The 21,013-nt window shown below is 41.2% G+C and overlaps 2 protein-coding genes across 4 annotated transcripts in view; one reads left to right on the top strand and one right to left on the bottom strand.

Annotated features, from left to right (window-relative positions):
• LOC118364930 (7-methylguanosine phosphate-specific 5'-nucleotidase-like) overlaps nt 1-9,584 on the top strand; it is an 18,185-nt gene extending 8,601 nt beyond the window's left edge. For all 3 annotated transcript variants that reach the window (XM_035746767.2, XM_035746758.2, XM_035746774.2), the window contains 7 exons: nt 408-477; nt 715-761; nt 903-988; nt 1,167-1,256; nt 6,665-6,827; nt 7,356-7,556; nt 7,956-9,584. In XM_035746767.2, coding sequence (XP_035602660.1) covers nt 408-477; nt 715-761; nt 903-988; nt 1,167-1,256; nt 6,665-6,827; nt 7,356-7,556; nt 7,956-8,105 — 807 coding nt within the window. In that variant the 3' untranslated portion in view covers nt 8,106-9,584. The remainder of the gene's footprint in view (nt 1-407; nt 478-714; nt 762-902; nt 989-1,166; nt 1,257-6,664; nt 6,828-7,355; nt 7,557-7,955) is intronic.
• fkbp10b (FKBP prolyl isomerase 10b) lies at nt 9,336-21,013 on the bottom strand. Its single transcript, XM_035746734.2, has 10 exons — nt 20,667-21,013; nt 19,948-20,093; nt 19,285-19,474; nt 15,629-15,774; nt 13,859-14,048; nt 13,573-13,718; nt 12,570-12,759; nt 12,176-12,318; nt 10,557-10,720; nt 9,336-10,116 (listed from the first exon to the last, which is right to left on the bottom strand). The coding sequence occupies exons 1-10, from the start codon at nt 20,855-20,857 to the stop codon at nt 9,931-9,933; spliced, it is 1,692 nt and encodes a 563-aa protein (XP_035602627.1). The 5' UTR covers nt 20,858-21,013; the 3' UTR covers nt 9,336-9,930.

Below are 21,013 nucleotides of genomic sequence, written 5' to 3'. Positions count from 1 at the left end.
GGAAATAGCAAAATGGCGTTATACTGGGAAAGCTGGGTTAATCTGGACATCGGAAGGTTGGAGTTAAGATCAGAATGAATAGTGGATTGGCTGCTGTGGGTGACAATCCAGCACTTGCAGAAAAAGTTCAGAATATATGCATGATTACCTGTACCTTACATGTGAAAATAGCTGTAAGTAGCAGTAGAAGTATTGTTGTCCGTTAGTTTACTCCAATCAGGGGAGGAAGGGTTGCGGGGGTATAAATACATTTAAAAAACGAGGGGGATTATAAGTAATGCAAACAATTCAATTGATAGAACCCACAATCCACCCTGCAATATTAAAGCTGATCTATAATAATAATAATTCAGTGAATGTGTATGAGTGGAAAGGACTCCCTTCTTAGCAATGCCTGGTATCTACAGGTGATCTCGGACTTTGACATGACCCTCAGCAGATTTGCCCACAACGGGAAGAGGTGCCCCACCACTCACAGTGAGTACACAGGTCCCCATCACCAAGACTTGGGTCGTGTTCATTAGGCACCAAGGGAAGAAAACCGAGGGTCTTAGATTTGTCCAATAAGAAACTCATTTTCATTTTTCCTTACAAAACGTTTTCTGTTGCGTGCCATAATGAACACTACCCTGGATCCCATTATAACAAATGATTACAAAAGTTGTTATTTTGAAGTGCAATTAGATATTGCCATTTTCTTTCCCGCTGTTTAAGATATACTGGATAACGACTTGCTCATCAATGACACCTGTAAGAAAATGGTGAGTACAATCACAAAACCAGGAGAGGACTCAGAGAAAGTTAATGTACTGTGTTCCTCTGATGAGACAGTTGGAAAAAGTCCATTCTCTATTGAGATATTTTGTTGTGTTGTCTCTCGCACGCTTTTCCCTTCCATGTAGATTAGGGAGTTGTTGAATACCTACTACCCTATTGAGATCGACGCAACTCGCACCGTTGAGGAGAAGCTTCCTCACATGGTGGAGTGGTTAGTGACTGGCAGTATCCACCTCACACTACACCTAAACATATTCAGCCTCTCTTTCTGGTTTCATGCCAAATAGTGTCTACCGTACAGTTGAATCTAATTTCCATTTTTCATGTGTATGTTAGGTCTCTAAGTGGTAATTTAAGTGGAACTCAGTATCCTGAGTTTTTCATTGCAGGTGGACCAGTGTCCATGAGCTGCTGATCCAACAGAAGATCAGGAGGGACTTGCTGGCTCAGGCAGTGAAACAGTCCAGTGCCATGCTCAGGTCAGATCACTGTAGGACTCTGAACACTCCAGGGTGAAGTATTTATGGGTCCCCATTAGCTGCTGCCAAGGCAGTTATACAATTTTATAAACATTACAACAGATTTCACAACACATGAAATGTGTCCCCTCAGGCCACTACTCTACTACCACATATTTACCATACAAAATCCATGTGCACGTGTGTGTATAGTGCGTATGTTATGATATGTGTGTGTGTCTACACAGTCCCTGCTGTTCCATAAGGTGTATTTTTAACTTTAAAAAATAAAAATGGTATCTAATTTTACTGCTTGCATAAATTACTTGATGTGGAATTACGGTTCTATGTAGTACTGTGCTCCTCCTGTAGTCTGTTCTGGACTTGGGGACTTTGACAATACCACTGGTGCCATGTCTTGTGGGGTATACATGGTTGTCCGAGCTGTGTGCTAGTAGTTTAAACAGACAGCTTGGTGCATTCAGCATGTCAATGCCGCTCACACATACAAGTAGTGATGAAGTCATTCTCTCCACTACTTTGAGCCAGAAGAGATTGACATGCATATTATTCATGTTAGATCTCTGTGTACATTTAAGGGCCAGCCGTGCTGCCCTGTTCTGGAACAATTGTACACTGAACAAAAATATCAACGTAAAGTGCTGGCCCCGTGTTTCATGACCTGAAATAAAAGATCCCAGAAATGTTCCATACACACAAAAAGCTTATTTATCTCAAATTTTGTGCACAAATTTGTTTAAATCCCTGTTATTGAGCATTTCTCCTTTGCCAAAATAATCCATCCACTTGACAGGTGTGGCATATCAAGAAACTGATTAAATGGCATGATCATTACACAGGTGAACCTTGTACTGGAGACAATAAAAGGCCACTCTAAAATATGCAGTTTTGTCACACAACACAATGCCACAGATGTCTCAAGTTGAGGAAGCGTGCAGTTAGCATGCAGTTAGCAAAGCTGTTGGCAGATAATTTAACGTTAATTTCTCTATAATATAATAATAATAATAATAATAATATAATAATATATAATAATTTCTCTACCATAAGCCACCTCCAAAGTCGTTTTAGAGAATTTGGCAGTACGTTCAACCGGCCTCAACTGCAGACCACATGCAACCACGCCAGCCTGAGACCTACACATTCTTCCCCTGCGGGATCGTCGGGGGAGGGAGGATTGCTGAGGAGTATTTATGTCTGTAATAAAGCCCTTTAGTGGGGAAAAAATCATTCTGATTGCCTGGGTCCCCAGTGGATGGGCCTATGCCCAGTCATGTGAAATCTATAGATTAGGACTTTATTTATTACAATTGACTGATTTCCTTACATGAACTGTAACTCGTTGTTGATTGTTGAGTTTATATTTTTGGTCAGTATACTTTTCCTGAATCCCTCTTTGTGGCACAAGACCACACGACTGGACAGTATTCCAGGTGCGACAAAACTAGGGTCTGTAGGACCTGCCTTGTTGATAGCGTTGTTAAGAAGGCAGAGTATTGCTTTATTATGGACATACCTCACTCCGTCTTAGCTACTGTTGCATCAATGTGTTTTGACCGTTTACAATCCAGGGTTACACCAAGCAGTTTAGTCTCCTCAACTTGCTCAATTTCCACATGATTTCTTACAAGATGTAGTTGAGGTTTAGTGAATGATTTGTCCCAAATACAATACTTATTTTTTAAATTATTATTCAGGACTAACTTATGTCTTGCCACCCATTCTGAAACTGACTGTAGCTCTTAAGTGTTGCATTGATTTCACTTTCTGTGGTATCTCACGTGTATAGTGTTGACTCACCAGCATACATAGACACACAGGCTTTACTTAGAGCTCGTGACAGGTCATTAGTAAAGATTGAAAAAAGTAAGGGGCCCAGACAGCTGCCCTGGGGAATGCCTGACTCATGTTGGAGAGGCTTCCATTAAAGAACACCCTCTGTGTTCTGTTAGACGGGTAACTGTTGATCCACCACACATGTTTTTCCAGCAGCAGATTATAATCGATAATGTCAAGAGCTGCACTGAAATCAAACAAAACAGCTTCCACAATCCTTTTATCAATTTCTCTCAGCCAATCATCAGTCATTTGTGTAAGTGCTGTACATGTTGAATGCCCTCCCTATAAGCTTGCTGAGAATCTGTTGTTCATTTGTTTACTGTGAAATGACATTGTATCTGGTCAAACGCATTTTCTTCCAAAATATTGACTACGGGTTGGTAACAGGCTGAAGTCTCTCCTAGGTACAGGGATGAGCTTCCTCTCCTTCAATCCTAACCTTAAACATAAGTTGGGAAAATGCTGACCCAATGTCAGCGTCAAGGGGCAACTTCACTCTACTCCCAACACACCCACACTATGCTCAGTATCAAAAGCGATAGTTCACAATTTTGAAGTTTAAAGAGTGACTGCCATTAAAAAGCAACAAATCGAAGCAACCGTCACCCTATTAAAGAAGCCAGGTAAGGACCCACTAGACTGTGGTTCCCATAGACCAGTACATTTACTAAATTGTGACTCTAAAATCCTTTAGATTTTAACAAAAATAGTTGGAGGTAGTAACATAATTCATTAATCCAGATCAAACCGGGTTCATTAAAGAATGTCGAATATAAGACGACATCTGAATATGATCAATTACTCTAAAACCCAACTCAAACTAACAGTTATACTATCTCGAGATGCAGAAAAGGCATTTCATCACGTTGACTGGGTCTTTCTTTCAGCAACGTTAAAGAAGTTTGGTTATGGGGAGCACTTTAAAAAAAAAATTGATAGAGTTGACATATTCAAGTCCAAAATCATCTGCTAGAACTACAATGAGCAAATCGTCAAGGAGAAGCTATTCGAAGTGCCATAAACATTCATGGTTTGCAGGTGGAGCCAAATGAACACAAGATATTTCTATATGCAGACAATGTCATCCCGTACATAAGAGGCTGAGACGACGATTCCAAATATATTCAAATGAATAGGTGAATAATAGTTCTACATCAGGCTGTAAAATGATCGTTGGTAAAACTATTGCTATGGTGACATTCGGTGATGCAAGTATCAAAGACAAGCATGCGTTACTTGTGTTAATATTACGTCAGACTTTGGGAAACTATATGCTTTGAGCTACCCCCGTGTGATTTAGTAAAATCACTGAAGATCAAGACCGTTGGTTCCCCCTCCCTATATATCTAGCAGGTCGGGTTGTTTCAGTGAAAATGAACGTCTTACCAAGAACACTTTATCTGTTTTCAATGCTTCCTGTTAAAACCTTTACTCGCCTATATGCAGCAATAGGCACATTTTTTATGGTAAAATAAGAAGGCTCGTATTAGTTATAAAAAAAACGACAGCAGTTCAAAGAATTGGGTGGGCTTGGCCTCCCTAACCTTAAATCATATAACTGGGCGGCGCAACTTAATCACACAGCATCATGGATTCAACAACCAAAAGGATTTGTCATGGCTTGAAATGAGAGTCCTGTTTCTATTGACAGGATTAAACAAAACCCAATTATTTCTCTTACATCGAGGGAGGTTCAACGCCAATATAAACTGAGTAATGACATGTCTAGACACTCGCCTATATTCCACAACCCAGCCTTTTCTTCCTGTTACTATGTCCCAAGGATTTAGGGAATGTGAAGAGGGCTTTGTAGAGTCTCAACTATTCAAAGGCTCAATTTAGAAATAATTTCAGGAAATCCAGGAGGAATTCATTATATCCCCCGCAAAATGTTTATAGGTACCTTCAAGTAAGGACATTCATTGTTACAAAAAATTACTGAGCTGATTACTCCTATTGATGAGATGATTTGAATTACTTTATCAAGGGGAAAACATTGGAACCGTTTCAAATGATTATCACAATATCCTTAACATGCTTATATTATCTTTAGATTATTTTAGGAACTCGTGGCAGGTGGAAATACAGGTCCAGATATCAGAGGAGAGTTGGGGGAATATGGAAAACGCTATATAAAGCCACAACATGTAACCGAACAAGGGAGTTTTAATTCCAAGTACTAGATCGTTTTTTTAAGCCCTGATAAACTTAATACAATTAAAAAAGGATTGTTTTGGAGACAGTGTGGACAAATAGGTACTTGATCACATATATTTTGGCAATGTCTGAAAATCAAGTATTTTTGGTCTGAAATTCTCCATGTTATACAGGACATCACAGCTATTATTATTCAACCAGACCCATATCATCTCCTCCTAGGTATTGTTCCTGTGGATACACTCCAGTCCTCTCCAGTTCAATTGATATATTATGTTTTAGCAGCAGCAAGGAAATGTGTGAAAAAATGAATTTACTCCCTCAAAAGATATGCGGTTCGGTCTATGCGGGGAACTTGCTGACATGGAGAGAATTACATCAATCTTGGAACAGAGACAGCATACGTATGAAGGTGTTTGGTCAGAGTTCCTGACATATCGTACTGGTCTTATTCTGTCGTTTCTGGTGTCTTTCTGTGGCTTAATCCAAATTGAATTCTTATCCAGACACTTGAAATATTTGCTCTATATAGCCAAAAATGTACCTTTAATAACATGTGAATGTAATTACGCTCCCTTGCAAGGATACGTTGTGTATGTATGGTACATGTTCTTTATGTGCTCTTGAATAAAAAATGCAACAAATCCCTTTGAAAACAGCCTATATAAGTCAAACAGTTTTTCTAGTATCAGAATTGACTACAAAGTGTAAATAGGATCATTTTGGTCATAAAGTCAATCTTGTCTGAAACGGATTTTGGAACAGTCGGCCGTCACAATGGGTTAACGAAGGTTGGTGTTTTGATTTGACAACGTCCAGTTGCCCACTAACATGGGGTGAACAGCGGCGGTGATTGCTCTCTATCCGATACATGGACAGTGAGACGGACCTGCCCAGCAGTTTCGACTTTTACATAAGACGACACATCACGCATTTTTTTTAAACTTGAGAAATACTGCACCAAACAAACACCTTTATTTAGTTGTAAAATAGTGCAACTAAAACATCCGCGTTAAAAATGTATAAACGAATTACAGATTTCTTAGATTCATTCTGGGGATTTTGAGGAAGTGAAATAGGCTGCCGTGTCTCATGGGGGACGAATATCAGTAACCAAACACACCTACAAGACTGAAATCTAGCTTTTCTAATGAGCAACAGAAAAGCACATGCAAATCGGCGTGTTCAGTGGCTCGTTAACCTTATATTCCATTTACCTAGGGGAGGTGTTGATTGTTTTAAGTCAATTAGCTGGTTATTTAGCTGGATCCAACATCTTCGTGTTAGCATTTTTAGTGGAAACGGATTGTCTTTATCCTTATCGGTTACATCAGTGGTGGTTGGGTAAATAAGGCAGGAAAATTGGATACTGAAGAAGAGGAGAATAAGCAATGATGATATTTCCCCTGTAGGGAGGGCTACAAGGTGTTCTTCGACCGGCTGCAGGAGCAGCAGGTTCCTCTGTTGATCTTCTCGGCTGGCTTGGGGGACATCCTGGAGGAAGTGATCAGGCAGAACCACGTCTTCCACCCCAACGTCCACGTCATCTCCAACTACATGGACTTTGACCAGAGCGTACGTTTCTTTCTTTACTGTTTGGTTAATTTTGAAACCAGTCTAGCATCGAGTCTAATTATGTGTAGTATGATGTGTGCCTAATGCAGCGTTTCCCAAACTTCCCAAGGGTGGGCGAGTTTTGGATTTTGCCCTCGCACTACAGAGCTGATTCAAATAACAAACTCATCAAGCTTTGATTATTTGAGGAAGCTGTGTAGTGCAAGGGCAAAAACCAAAATGTGCACACCTTGGGGTCCCCATGACCGAGTTTGGGAAACGCTGGCCTAATGCCTATATGGAACTGCTAAAGTGGTAGTTCACACACATTACAAAATGACATATGTCCTAAAAGCAGTCTATAGACAGGGAGATACAGCAATCCACACTTTGGTTTTGTTTACCTAATCACTTTAACCAATTTATAGCATTTTTGGCCTTTAACCAATGCAAGTACACGTTATGCCCAAATTCACAAAATGTCTCATGTTTTTTCCCCCCAAGCTCAGCAATCCGTTGACCACTAGTGCGACCCATGTCTTCCTGCAGGGTGTACTGCGGGCGTTCAAAGGCCAGTTGATCCACACGTTCAACAAGCGAGAGGGCGCTCTGCTCCACGCGGCCCACTTCAGGGAGCTCAAAGAGCGGCCCAACGTGCTACTGCTAGGGGACTCTCTGGGAGACCTCACCATGGCCGATGGGGTGGCCCACACTCAGCACGCCCTCACCATAGGCTTCCTCAATGACCAGGTGGGTGTTGTATTTGTCTTTGTGTTGCTTTTTGCAAACCTGGAAGTGGTGAGGATTTAAAGGAAGTCCGTTTTGTATAGGAACTTTGAAAGGACATACCGCTGACTTCCGATAAATGTTGTACATTTCCCAGAAGTACACGGTACTAAACTTCATGAAATATTCCTTCAATCTGTTAGTGCTGCTCACCTGTATTCCTAACCGTGTATGTAAGGTGTTGAAGCATTGTGTTAGCTGGATACTAGGGCGTCAGGTAGCCGGTTCGAATTCCTGAGCCGTCTAGGTGAAAAAAAAATCTCTGTGCCCTTGAGCAAGGCACTTAACCCTAATTGCTCCTGTAAATCGCTCTGGATGAGACTATAATGTAAAAATGGACTGACTGTTGTTCCGTTTGGTCAGGTGGAGGAGAGGAAAGAGTCATACGTCAACTCGTACGACATCGTCCTGGTCAAGGATGAAACCATGGACGTCCCCAACGCCATCCTCAACTACATCACCACTACGCCGGCCAAGCGAACCGCCGTGAGGACGCAACGAATCACGGGCTAAAAGTTAACCTAGGGTCCGGTTACTTCCCGTTTGCACAGGCGCCAGGACTCAACCGCCACGATGGACGACATCACAAAGAGAGGAAGTTGACCCTTTGTTGACCTTTACTAAGCTGCATGCACCACAATGATCCTCAGGCACCTTCAAACCAATTCAACACCTCAGTGACATTATTTTAAATGAAACCACCTTGTTTCACGTGTGGGGTTGGTGCTGCAAATCCCATCCACTGAAGCCCCTTGATTCTGTTAACCTAATGTTTGTACCGATTTACTGTATGTTTCTATGGTGTCTACTCTTAAGGACGAGCAGCTCCTTCCATTTGGAGAAGTGGTTGATTTTGTAGCTAAATTAAAGGCCAGCATTCTGATCGCGCTTTGTCGGGTATGCGCCTTTTAAAGGTGAATGCCGTCTCCACGCTGTTATGGGAGAATGTTATTCACTTTATTTTCCAAGGCGCAGGGCTGTGTAACGAGCATCCACTGTATCGCCCAGTAAGTATTCTAACATGAGAGAGTTGATCAAGTGATTGTGTGTGTGTGTGTGTGTGTATATGAGACTAGTCTTAATCGAAATGTATATCTATACCCATCCTCTAATTTGTGAGGCGCAATTATTTAGTGATTGTCAAGTGTGGATGCCGCCCTGTGCACATTTGACCAAATGTGGTATATAAATGTATTTATTTGGTTGAAGTACTGTAACAGATGAAATTGTTACCTCATGAGTCACTCTATGGGAGTTCAGTAGAACATTGTCAGTGGCAAATGCTTATGCTGCTAGAAAATCTTTCCTTGACAATTAAAGGGATGGTTCAACTAAATGTAATATGGTCATGCAAATTATGACATTTGGGAGAAATGTCCCTTTAACCACTATTTTACCATTTTTTTTTTTACAGAGGTATTGGTTTCCTTGTAGGCAGATACTTTCAAACTGGATGTCTATATAAGCTGAGATTTCCCGGCATCCTAAAATAATAGTGCTTTAACTATTATTCACATTTCAAATGTATGTCATTGAACACTTGTCTTTTGACCTAACGAAGGGTGAAGACAGTTGTGAACAAAACAAGATGTGTTATTTTGTGGTTTTCTGTTTTTTTAATCTACGTTTTAAATACTTTCCAATACTGCCACCTAGCGGGCATTTTCCAAAGGTATCCCTGCATGTAGTTTGTAACATTTGACTAGTCTCTGACAATCACATCCTGCAAAAAAAAAAAAGATGTTTATTTTTCTAAAAATGGTTTTATTGGTGTAAACATCAGATCAGGAACATATGGTGCTGGTTTGGTAGGTTGATTTGTCAACGTGTAATTCATTTTTTTCTTCTCTTCACATCCCTTTATCAAACATGACCAAATCATGCAACACAACAATTATTCTTGTAAGACTCTTTACCCACCATCTGTACCCACCAAATGTATGACACCTGTTAAGGGATCACTGTATAAAAAAGGGTCTCTCTTGGAATATTTTATGGTGTGTGTGTGGTCCATCCCTGAGAGAGAGGCTGTGGTCCGATTCTCGAATATTCGAGTAGATCTACCCTTGTCACCGAACTGTGCACTTGTTCACTCCAATCCAATGCTTTATATTATAAATCCACGAGGTGGAGTGAACGAGTGCACACTTCGGGGCGAAGGCGGAGAACTGGAACTAGTGTGTGTGCGTGCGTTAGATGCAGACTAACTGATCTACAAATCCCTTTGTATCCTAAATAATTACTCATTATTTGTAGATCAGTCAGTTTGCTCAGTCGGTGACCAATTGCTGCACAAAATGTATGTCCTTGAACACGACCAACGTGTGCACTCTCCTCATCACAACTCCTCGTGCATCCTCTCTTTGTCCTCCTCCACCTTCAATTTGAGCTCCTCGGCGACGATGACCCCATCCTTGTTGCGGTCCTGGTTCCTGAACATGTCAGCAATGATCTCTTCAGGGTCCACCCCCGGCTTCATACGACCTTTGCCCTCCGCCACCTGCAGCATGATGAACTCTCCAAACTGGATGAAGAGAGAGAAACGAGCATTGTGTAGAGGAGTAGCAGCTATGTTTAGTGTGAGTCATGACAAATGACAGCTTGACCGTTGTTTTACATGAACATGTCTGCAGAAGCCCTTTGGTTTGGCTAATTAGGTAGCTAAATAGCATATGAGATCCCAATCAAATATGGTAATCCTCAAAAGGGTGGGTTTTCGTGTACAGTCAACTCCTAATTAATGCACTTGGGACTAGAGTGACACCGTACAGGTGGGCACTAAACCAGTGATCCAGAGTATGCAGTTATCAAGAGCTATAAGACGAATGTCATTGAATTGGGACTGAAAAAATATATTGCACTTAAATGGAGTAGACGGTACTTTATAACTCCCATCAATATTGTTGACGGTCTGATCCATCTATTTTCTACTAGTCTATTCCAGCTGTGCGGTAGATGACATACCTCCTCTATGGGCACCTCTCCGTTCTGGTTTATGTCCATGGCCTGGAAGAGCTCCAGCGGGGCGTCCTCCACCCACACAAACAGGTAGCCCTCCGGCACGCCCTTCTGCAGGTCCATCAGCTCCAGCTCAAAGTGAAGCACTGCACTGCCTGGCACACCAGTGGCTGGGAGGAGAGGAGGAGAGGCAGTGAGTGAGTGTGAAAGAGCAACACCAGTATGTGTGCCTGCGAAAAATACTTTATTGTAGACCTCCTTTACGTATGCATTCTTAAATAACATCTGTCGGTTCTCTAATGTCAATGCAGCTGTTAGATGTAGACCTCCATAAGTCATCTTTGGGTGCAATTTCCAAACGCCTAAAGGTACCACGTTCATCTGTACAAACAATAGTATGCAAGTATAAACACCATGGGACCACGCAGCCGTCATACCGCTCAGGAAGGAGACGCGTTCTGTCTCCTAGAGATGAACGTACTTTGGTGTAAAAAGTGCAAATCAATCCCAGAACAACAGCAAGGGACCTTGTGAAGATGTTGGAGGAAACATTTACAAAAGCATCTATATCCACAGTAAAACGAGTTCTATATCGACATAACCGGAAAGGCCGCTCAGCAAGGAAGAAGCCACTGCTCCAAAGCTGCCATAAAAAAAGCCAGTCTACGGTTTGCAACTGAACATGGGGTCAAAGATCGTACTTATTGAAGAAATATCCTCTGGTCTGATGAAAACAAAAATACAACTTTGGCCATAATGACCATCGTTATGTTTGGAGGAGAAAGGGGGAGGCTTGCAATCCGAAGAGCACCATCTTAACTGTGAAGCAAGGGGGTGGCAGCATCATTTTGTGGGTGTGCTTTGCTGCAGGAGGGACTGGTGCACTTCACAAAATAGATGGCATCATGAGTTAGGAAAAGGATGTGGATATATTGAAGCAACATCTCAAGACATCAGTCAGGAAGATAAAGCTTGGTCGCAAATGGGTCTTCCAAATGGACAATGACCCCAAGCATACTAACAAAGTTGTGGCAAAATGTCCTAAGGACAACAAAGTCAAGGTAATGGAGTGGCCATTACAAAGCCCTGACCTCAATCCTATAGAAAATTTGTGGGCAGAACTTAAAAAGTGTGTGCGAGTGAGCAAGGAGGCCTACAAACCTGACTAAGTTACACCAGCTCTGTCAGGAGGAATGGGCCAAAATTCACCCAACCTATTGTGGGAAGCTTGTGGAAAGCTACCTGAAACGTTTGACCCAAGTTAAACAATGCTATCAAATACAAATTGAGTGTATGTAAACTTCTGTCCCACTGGGAATATGATGAAATAAATAAAAGCTGAAATAAATCCTCAACTATTATTCTGACATTTCACATTCTTAAAATAAATTGGTGATCCTAACTGACCTAATACAGGGAATTTTTACTAGTGTTAAATGTCAGGAATTGTGAAAAACAGAGTTTAAATGTATTTGGCTAAGGTGTATGTGAACTTCCGACTTCAACTGTAATGTGTTTGTGCTATTATACTCCAGCTGGTGCATTCTTAGTTGAGGGAGCCTATTGTTTGTGTTTTATTGTGGCCCTGTCCTCCCCTGATGGCCCATGGTGAACGTCTTTCTCACCTCCTTTCTCTCCGTGGCCCAGGTGGGGGGGGATGATGACAGTCCTCCTCTCACCCACACACATGCCCCTCAGACCCTCGTCCAGACCGTCAATCACTTTGTCCGCCCCCAGCACCGTGTCCTGCAGGTTGTCATAGTCACTCCTGAGCACAAGGGACATAAACACAGGTAAGGGAACGTAAAAACAACATATGGAGCATGTCTGTCAACTGCATAGTCTTCCATCCGTATTTTCTTTCCAACGACGGCCGTTTTAGAGATAAGATATCATCAAAATGAAGTACACAACAAATGACTTAGACTGTCAATACAAAAGGATCCACGTGAGGGTTTCAATCGGTTTTCTTCCGTTTGGTGCCTAATAAATACCCACGACCCTGGTCAATGTACTCACGAGGAGAAGAGCCGTGTGCCGTCCAGCAGAGAACAGTTGTAGTGGTAGTGGATTAGATCGTCCACATCGCTGGTCAGGTTACACACCTCAGGCTTGTGAGTCACATGAACCTCCACAGAGTCCTTGGGGTTGTGGAAGTCAATTACATGGATGTCGAAGACCAGCACGGCCGAGCCTGGTATATCCTTACCTGGTACGGCAAGATGGAGATGTCAAACTGGGTTTCAGTCAGTAATATAAACTAAACTGTAGAATAATGTATTGTTAAATGCGATATATAATGTTGTGTCTAAATTACAGCTAGCTATTGGGCTATCTGTTACATTTTAGACTAAATGAATCATATTTATACAGGTATGACATTAATAATTATACATAATCATACAATTAAGGTGTATTCTTCCCACACAAATAGGATTTAAAAAGGCCCAATGCAACCATTTTTATATCAATATCAAATAATTTCTGGGTAACAATGAACCTTACTTTAACAGTTTCCAATAAAATGTACAGAAATAGCTTTTTTAGCAAAAAACTACTTCTCAAACAACAATTATGCTAGGACTGAAAGAGTGGTCTAAGTGGGAAGAGAAAACTGAAAACTAGCAGTTATTGGTCTATTAACTAATTTACTGCCTGGTGATGTCACCAGGGAAGCCGAAACTCCCGCCCATGCAAACCTGGCGATTAGAAGGTCCTGTCTAGATTGTATTTTCAACCAGGAAATAACAATGATCATATTTAATCACACTTTTACAGTCTTTAGTTTCATCAGCTGTTGTACAATATGATACAAAACACCGGAAAAACAGTTTTGACTGCATTGGGCCTTTACCATGTAAATCATTCAAATGAGAGAGCTTTACAACCCTGACCACTAACGACCAATAAAAGCTAACTACTTATCTAACCTACTGTAACTACCAATAAAAGCTAACTACTTAACTAACCTACTGTAACTACCAATAAAATGCCCCTCTATCTGCCCTGGACTAAGCCACACCTGCTCCCTGCTCTCCATAGGCCATGTGGGGGGGCAGGGTGACCCTCCTCCTCTCCCCGATGCACACCCCCTGCAAGCCCTTGTCCATGCCAGAGATCACGTAGCCCATCCCAATGTAGGTGTTGTACGTGTTGTTCCGCTGGTAGCTGTAGAGAGAGGAAGGATTCGATATGACAAGCAATGACAGACGTTGTCAAACAGTAATCATTCAGGAAGTATTTTCAGTCTTTCATTATGCCATTTTAGACTACTGAGACGCAGCCTATGACACTTGGACATTGCTCACCTGGTGTCAAAGGTGACCCCGTTGAGGAAGGTTCCATTGTAGTGGTAGCGCATGTAGTCCCCGGCCACAGACTTGCGCGCGCACGCCTCGGGCACCACCTGGTTCTCCACGGTGATGTCATCCTTGGGGTTGTGTAGGTCAGCCAGGAGGACATTAAACACCAGGGTGGCCTGGGACGGGATCTCTTTACCTGAAGGAGATCGAAGCAGTCAAGTCAAAAAAGGCTGTACAGAGAAGCAGTTTGTCTGTCTGGTCGTCTAAAGAGGGATCCATGCTGATTGACGGCTGCAAATGCACCAAACAATGAAACAGCACTGAACATGCAGAAATGGGGCGGCAGGGTAGGTTAGAGCGTTGGACTAGTAACCGAAAGGTTGCAAGATCAAATCCCCGAGCTGACAAGGTAAAAATCTGTCATTCTGCCCCTGAACAAGGCAGTTAGCCCACTGTTCCTAGGCTGTCATTGAAAATAAGAATTTATTCTTAACTGACTTGCCTAGTTGAATAAAAATAAATAATCAATCAGCCATCATTGACACAATGGAAAAAAATCTAATGATTAATTATTTAAATAGCATGGGCAACTGATAAAAACAAATTGGTACAATTTAAGACCAAGTGGCAAGCAATAATGCAGGTTGGGGCAGATAAGACGTCGTCTTTGTATGTGTCTGTAAATTATTATAAGTTTGTTTCTGTAATGTGGAAAGGAAAAAAAGGTATATTATTGAGAGAGAAAAAAGGACCACTTATGAAACAATTTACATAAGTTACACCTTTTTAATTTACATAAATCACCCCTTTTTAAAAAAAAAATTTAAAGACACTATAGATTTGTGGCGAACAGAATCAACAACCTCGACATCATTCAAGTCTGTTGCTTTGTGAGAAGGTGTACAAGTTCACATTGTTATGTAAATGACAGCTGAAAAGTAACCAGGGCCTTGCCTTGGCTCCAAGCTAAGGCAAGGCCCTGGGTAAAACACTGGGGTAAATCCTCATTGGAAATGCAGCATAAATGCATTCCAACAGAGCTTACATAGAAGCGGTCTGTCTGGACTTTGGATACATATAGACTGGGTGTTATTCAATAAACCAACCAGATCAATCAAACAGGTGGCACATACAACATACACACAGATGGGAAGGATCACTGAATCTGACTACTGTTTACAGACTGTTTTTCAGTCTATTTATGTGGACCTATAGGTAGAGATGTCAATGCTGATTAAAACAGGTAGAGGAATTAATTAAACCCTTCAACACAATCTATTTATTTAAATTATTTCTTACCAGTTCGGAAAAACAGGTCGTAAATTTAACCAGGGTCATATTCATTTGTGGCCTTGTGGTTAGTGTCCGCACTGAGATTGGAAGGTTGGCATTCGATCGTCCGAGTCATACGAAAGACAAAAAATTGCACATGCGATTAACTTGCGTCTCGTCCAAGGGGTGTACTATACATCAAGCTTCCTCACCCAACAAAAACAGGAGATAGGCTCCTGCTCCTATGAGGTCATCCACCCTTGGCTCGTGCAAGGCTACTTACTTTACGTTCATCAGGACACACCGTATTAAAACGGTTTGCAACAGCAAACGAAAACTAGCATTTCTTATTGGACCAGGTAGTTCCTCCCCGTTTAAGACTCTCCCGCTTTCTTCCGTTCGCTGCCTAATGAATACGACCCGTGTAAAAAGAAAACAGGAATAATCTCACAACCCTCCCACCTCTCGCATAACTGTATCCCCTCCTTCCATTCTTGTACTTACCAGATCCTTTCTCTCCGTAGGCCAGGAAGGGTGGAATAATTATGTTTCTGGTCTCCCCCACGCACATGCCCAGTATGCCCTCGTCCATGCCTTTGATCAGCCAGCCCTCCCCCACCAGGCTGTCGTGGGTCTGCCCCTTGTTGTAGCTACGTAGGGCTCACACAAGCGCAAAGTCAAACACACACATCCTCCTCCTCCTCCTCCTCCTCTTAACACACACCTGGATAACACAGTACAGACACACACACACACACACAGACAGGACTGTTATTTGGACGAAGTTCAGTTGACTTCAGGGTTGTGTGATATTCGGAACCATTCATCTTCATGATTTGCCTGGAAACCTGACATTGAATTGCATATCATTCTAAATAGGCTGAAATGACTGTTTGAAATCAGGAACATTTCTACTCATGACCTCTACGAGCAAGAATGTTCAATAAAATGATATTTTATCGTACTTTACCAGTTGTCCGTGCGATTGGTTATTTTGGAGCTGGGACTCTGAGACAATATATCCCCAGGGAAGTATAATTACATCAACTTGTCAAAGCGCTGGTAGTGCGCTCAGATTTATATCACTTGAAGGAGGCGCAGACCCTTGTAAACATGTGCATGAGCTCGGAAGGTGTGCATGTGTCTCGTGCATATATTTTTATCTCGTGAGCATGCTTCAGGTGATGGAAATCTGAACGCGCTTTGACAAGTTAATGTAGTTATACTTCCCTGTGGCTATATTGTCTCACATTCCTACCGCTGAAAGGACCAACCGCACGGACAAAGTATGTTCAAACTTTCCTGATTCAAACGCTCATTTCTGCCCGAAGTAGAATTCCAGGCATTTCAGCGTCGGGTTTCCAGGCAACGTCATGATGTGAAATAAATCCCAGCTTCGATAGCAGCAAATCATTGGTAGTCATTTAGTCGCTTGTTGTCAGCTTCAGCAGTGGCCAAATGTGACACTGTCGAATGTAGCAACACTTCATTTGAAGGGTATCGACAAAAGGACAACCACAAGTTGTAGTTTTCATTATGTCACAGTATCAAACGTCAACATAATTGCACTGTACAGTGCCTATAGAACGTTTACACCCCCTCTAGCTTTTTTCACATTTTGCTGCCTTATAATAACATCAACAACAACAAAAAAGAGGATTACATTTTTTTTTTTAATCCTACAGATCATGTATGACATTCCTCGGAGTGTGTAAACTTACATTTTGTATTACCATATAATTTGTGTATGTTCTCTATAGTTATGTACTTAAATGTATCAATTGACCAATTTTGCACATTTGGGCAGATTTGATGCAAAATATTGTCCAGTATTGCAATGCTTCACTGGATCGAACTGTACATTGCACACACACACACTGCTGCCATCTAGTGGGCAAAATGTAAATGGTGCCTAAACGCAATTTTATATTATGGACTTTCTCTTGCATTTCAAAGATGATAAAAAAATGAAAATGCATGTTTTTTTGTTTGTATTATCTTTTACCAGATCCACCTACTCCACATTTTCAAAGTGGAAGACCGTTATAGAACATTTTATAAAAATAAGAAAAAATGTATAAAAGTTCAATATCATAATTGGATAAGTCTCCACCCCCCAGAGTTAATACTTGGTGAAGGCACATTTGGCAACCATTATTTGGAATAGGGATGTACCAACTTTGCACAACTCTTAGGGGCAACATACAGTTAAAGTCAGAAGTTTACATACACCTTAGCCAAATACATTTAAACTCCGTTTTTCACAATTCCTGACAATTAATCCTAGTAAATAAATTCCCTGTCTTAGGTCAGTTAGGATCACCACTTTATTTTAAGAATGTGAAATGTCAGGAAAAATAGTTGAGTGAATTATTTATTTCAGCTTTTATTTCTTTCATCACATTCCCAGTGGGTCAGAAGTTAACATGCACTCAATTAGTATTTGGTAGCATTGCCTTTAAATTGTTTAACCTGGGTCAAACAATCCGGGTAGCCTGCCACAAGCTTCCGACAATACGTTGGGTGAATTTGGCCCATTCCAACTGACAGAGCTGGTGTAACCGAGTCTGGTTTGTAGGCCTCCTGGCTCGCACATGCTTTTTTAGTTCTGCCACAAATTTTCTATAGGGTGGAGGTCAGGGCTTTGTGATGGCCACTCCAATACCTTGACTTTGTAGTCTTTAAGCCATTTTGCCACAACTTTGGAAGTATGCTTGGGGTCATTATCCATTTGGAAGACCCATTTGCGACCAAGATTTAACTTACTGACTGATGTCTTGAGATGTTGCCTCAATATATCCTACCTCATGATGCCATCTATTTTGTGAAGTGCACCAGTCTCTCCTGCAGCAAAGCACCACCACTACATGATGCTGCCACCACCGTGCTTCATGGTTGGAATGGTGTTCTTCGGCTTGCAAGCCTCCCCCTTTTTCCTCCAAATATAACGATGGTCATTATGGCCAAACAGTTCTATTTTTGTTTCATCAGACTAGAGGACATTTCTCTAAAAAGTATGATCTTTATCCCCATGTACAGTTGCAAACTCTTCTCTGGCTTTTTTATGGCGGTTTTGGAGCAGTGGCTTCTACCTTGCTGAGCGGGCTTTCAGGTTATGTCGATATTGGACTCGTTTTACTGTGGATATAGATACTTTTGTACCGGATTCCTCCAGCATCTTCACAAGATCCTTTGCTGTTGTTCTGGGATTGATTTGCACTTTTCACACCAAAGTACGTTCATCTCTAGGAGACAGAACACGTCTCCTTCCTGAGCGGTATGACGGCTGCGTGGTCCCATGGTGTTTATACTTACGTACTATTGTTTGTACAAATGAACGTGGTACATTCAGGCGTTTGGAAATTGCTCCCCAAGGATGAACCAGACTTGTTGAGGTCTACAATTTTTTTCTGACGTCTTGGCTGATTTCTTTAGATTTTCCCATAATGTCAAGCAAAGAGGCACTAAGTTTGAAGGTAGGCCTTGAAATACATCTACAGGTACACCACCAATTGACTCAAATGATGTCAATTAGCCTTATCAGAAGCTTCTAAAGCCATGACAGCATTTTCTGGAATTTTCCAAGCTGTTTAAAGTTAGTCAATTTAGTGTATGTAAACTTCTGGCCCACTGGAATTGTGATACAGTGAATTATAAGTTAAATAATCTGTCTGAAAACAATTGTTGGAAAAATTACTTGCGTCATGCACAAAGTAATATGTCCCAACTGACTTGCCCAAACTATAGTTTGTTAACAAGAAATTTGTGGAGTAGTTGAAAAACAAGTCAATGACTCCAACCTATGTGTATGTAAACTTCCGACTTCAACTGTATATCAATTGTTTCTGTCAAAATTCAGGCTGTAACAAAATGTGGAAAAAGTCAAGGGGTGTGAAAACCTTCTGAAGGCACTTCTGTCGGTCTACGTAAAACATCCTGTCAACTTGTGGTTGTTGACACGTGTTATGTATGGCTTATGGATGAGTTATGAAGTCCTTATGTCTGTACCCTTTAAACAAGATGTCACCCTGATTTCACAATGCATTTATTCATAAAATAAATCCAATGGGTCAAAATTCAGCCCACACTACCACTGGGTCCCTTAGCATCTGTCCACCCAGACCCTCATGCTTTCACTCCCTGTCCAGGAGTGGACTCACCTGGAGTCGAAGGGTGTCCCATCCAGAAGGGTACCATTGAAATGGTATCGCACAAAGTCTGTGCGCTTCACAGAGCGTTTGCAGTCCCGGGGACTGCTGACGGTTTCAGTCACAACCAGGTCAGCCTTGTTCCACATGTCTAACAGCATCAAGTCAAACACCAGTGTGCTGTCGGGAGGGACCACATCACCTGACAGTGGATAAGTAGTAAAAGTACGATAATACATTCAAATAGACAATAAGATTTTAAAAAGTCCAAATGTTTATATGCCTTTTAGATGCATAAATATGTTTTGAATGTCTGACTTATTTTTTTATAAATGGTTTAATAATGACTCAATATGAGGGTGCTGTAATTGTCTACCAGTGAATTTAATATTATAACATTACTCGTCCTTGTTATAGCGATTTAAAAGGATATATAATGTTAAATGAAGTTATTTATTTTCCTATATGGCAATACAATGGCTAATAACTCACGTTCATTATAAGACATTAGGCACTAAGGCATTGGAAGCAGTTCATAAACACTTATGACAAGTACATACCAATTTTGTAAAACTGAAATCACCAAATTCCACTGTGGTGGCCATTTTAGCTCTCTTTCTGTTGAATTAAGGCCATTACAGGGTAAAGTAAACGATATAACTCGGTGTAGAGTACCTGCTCCAAGGCTGCCATAGGCAAGGTGTGGGGGCACGGTGACTTTTCTCTTCTCGTTGACACACATGCCCATGATCCCTTTGTCGATGCCAGCGATGAGCCGGCCCTGGCCTGTCTGTCCTACCGACGCAGCTCCCCTCTCATAGCTGAGCAGGCCAGGACATGAAAGGATGACAAGAGTTAGACAGCAAATAGTAGGCCTATGCAGAAAGAATAGGGCAGTAGACTATTTCTTGGCATTCATTTGTAATGAAGTTGATGCATTAAAATAATTGCTATTCCTTTTGCGAATGAGTACCTTAGTTCATTCAACTGCGTTTAGTTTTTAACCATTTCAAAAGATGGCCGTGATTGCGTTCCATTCTGCAAAGCCTGTAGCCTACCTATGCTATACGAAAGGCAAGCTGCAGTCAAATCATTTCCATGTTTTGCATATCATTATTTAGCTTTATTGCATATATAATATGTACGATACACAATAGCCGGATACATAATAACATAATTGTCTTTATTTTAGGATAGATGGCTAAAAAGTAATGCACGCATTTATGGAACCAGGACTGTAGAATATACTAGACTACAGATGATTATAATAACCCACTGTGTGCCACACAATTTCTGCAAAAGAAAGGCTACATCAACAAAATTTAACGGACATCAACACATTATTATTCAGAGTTTAAAAATATTGACAAAGACGATTACTATTTGTATCTTACCTCGAATCAAATGTTTTTCCATCTTGGAATGTCACATTGTAGTGATACCGAACATAATCCCCACTTTTTACTTCTCTGGGACAAAGTATTGGTATCGAATATCTGTCCACGACTACATCTCCAATCGTGGGATTGCATCCAACGTACGTACACGCCTTCAGCAGTAAAAGTAAAAGACTGCTTGCAAACATTATAAATAAGAACGAATCCTGATTTTAACTCGATAGAAAAGTATTAAACTATTTGTATAAGTAATTTATAGGCCTGCGTCAGTCTTGAAACACACTCATTCACTCGTCTCTACACTACACTAAACCCTGTATACGGAGTTGCACAGGATTTTTCCT

This window comes from Oncorhynchus keta, chromosome 3 (genome assembly GCF_023373465.1).
Source record: "Oncorhynchus keta strain PuntledgeMale-10-30-2019 chromosome 3, Oket_V2, whole genome shotgun sequence".
Classification (NCBI taxonomy): domain Eukaryota; kingdom Metazoa; phylum Chordata; class Actinopteri; order Salmoniformes; family Salmonidae; genus Oncorhynchus; species Oncorhynchus keta.
This window is presented reverse-complemented; position numbering and strand designations above follow the sequence as displayed.

Coding starts and splice junctions, on each gene's coding strand:
- fkbp10b (XM_035746734.2), bottom strand. CDS start 20,857: ATGTTTGCAAGCAGTCTTTTACTTTTACTGCTGAAGGCGTGTACGTAC. Junction 12,319..12,569: donor GGCACACGGCTCTTCTCCTC/GTGAGTACATTG, acceptor CCTTGTGCTCAG/GAGTGACTATGACAACCTGC. Junction 10,721..12,175: donor GGGCCACGGAGAGAAAGGAG/GTGAGAAAGACG, acceptor CTCTCCTCCCAG/CCACTGGTGTGCCAGGCAGT.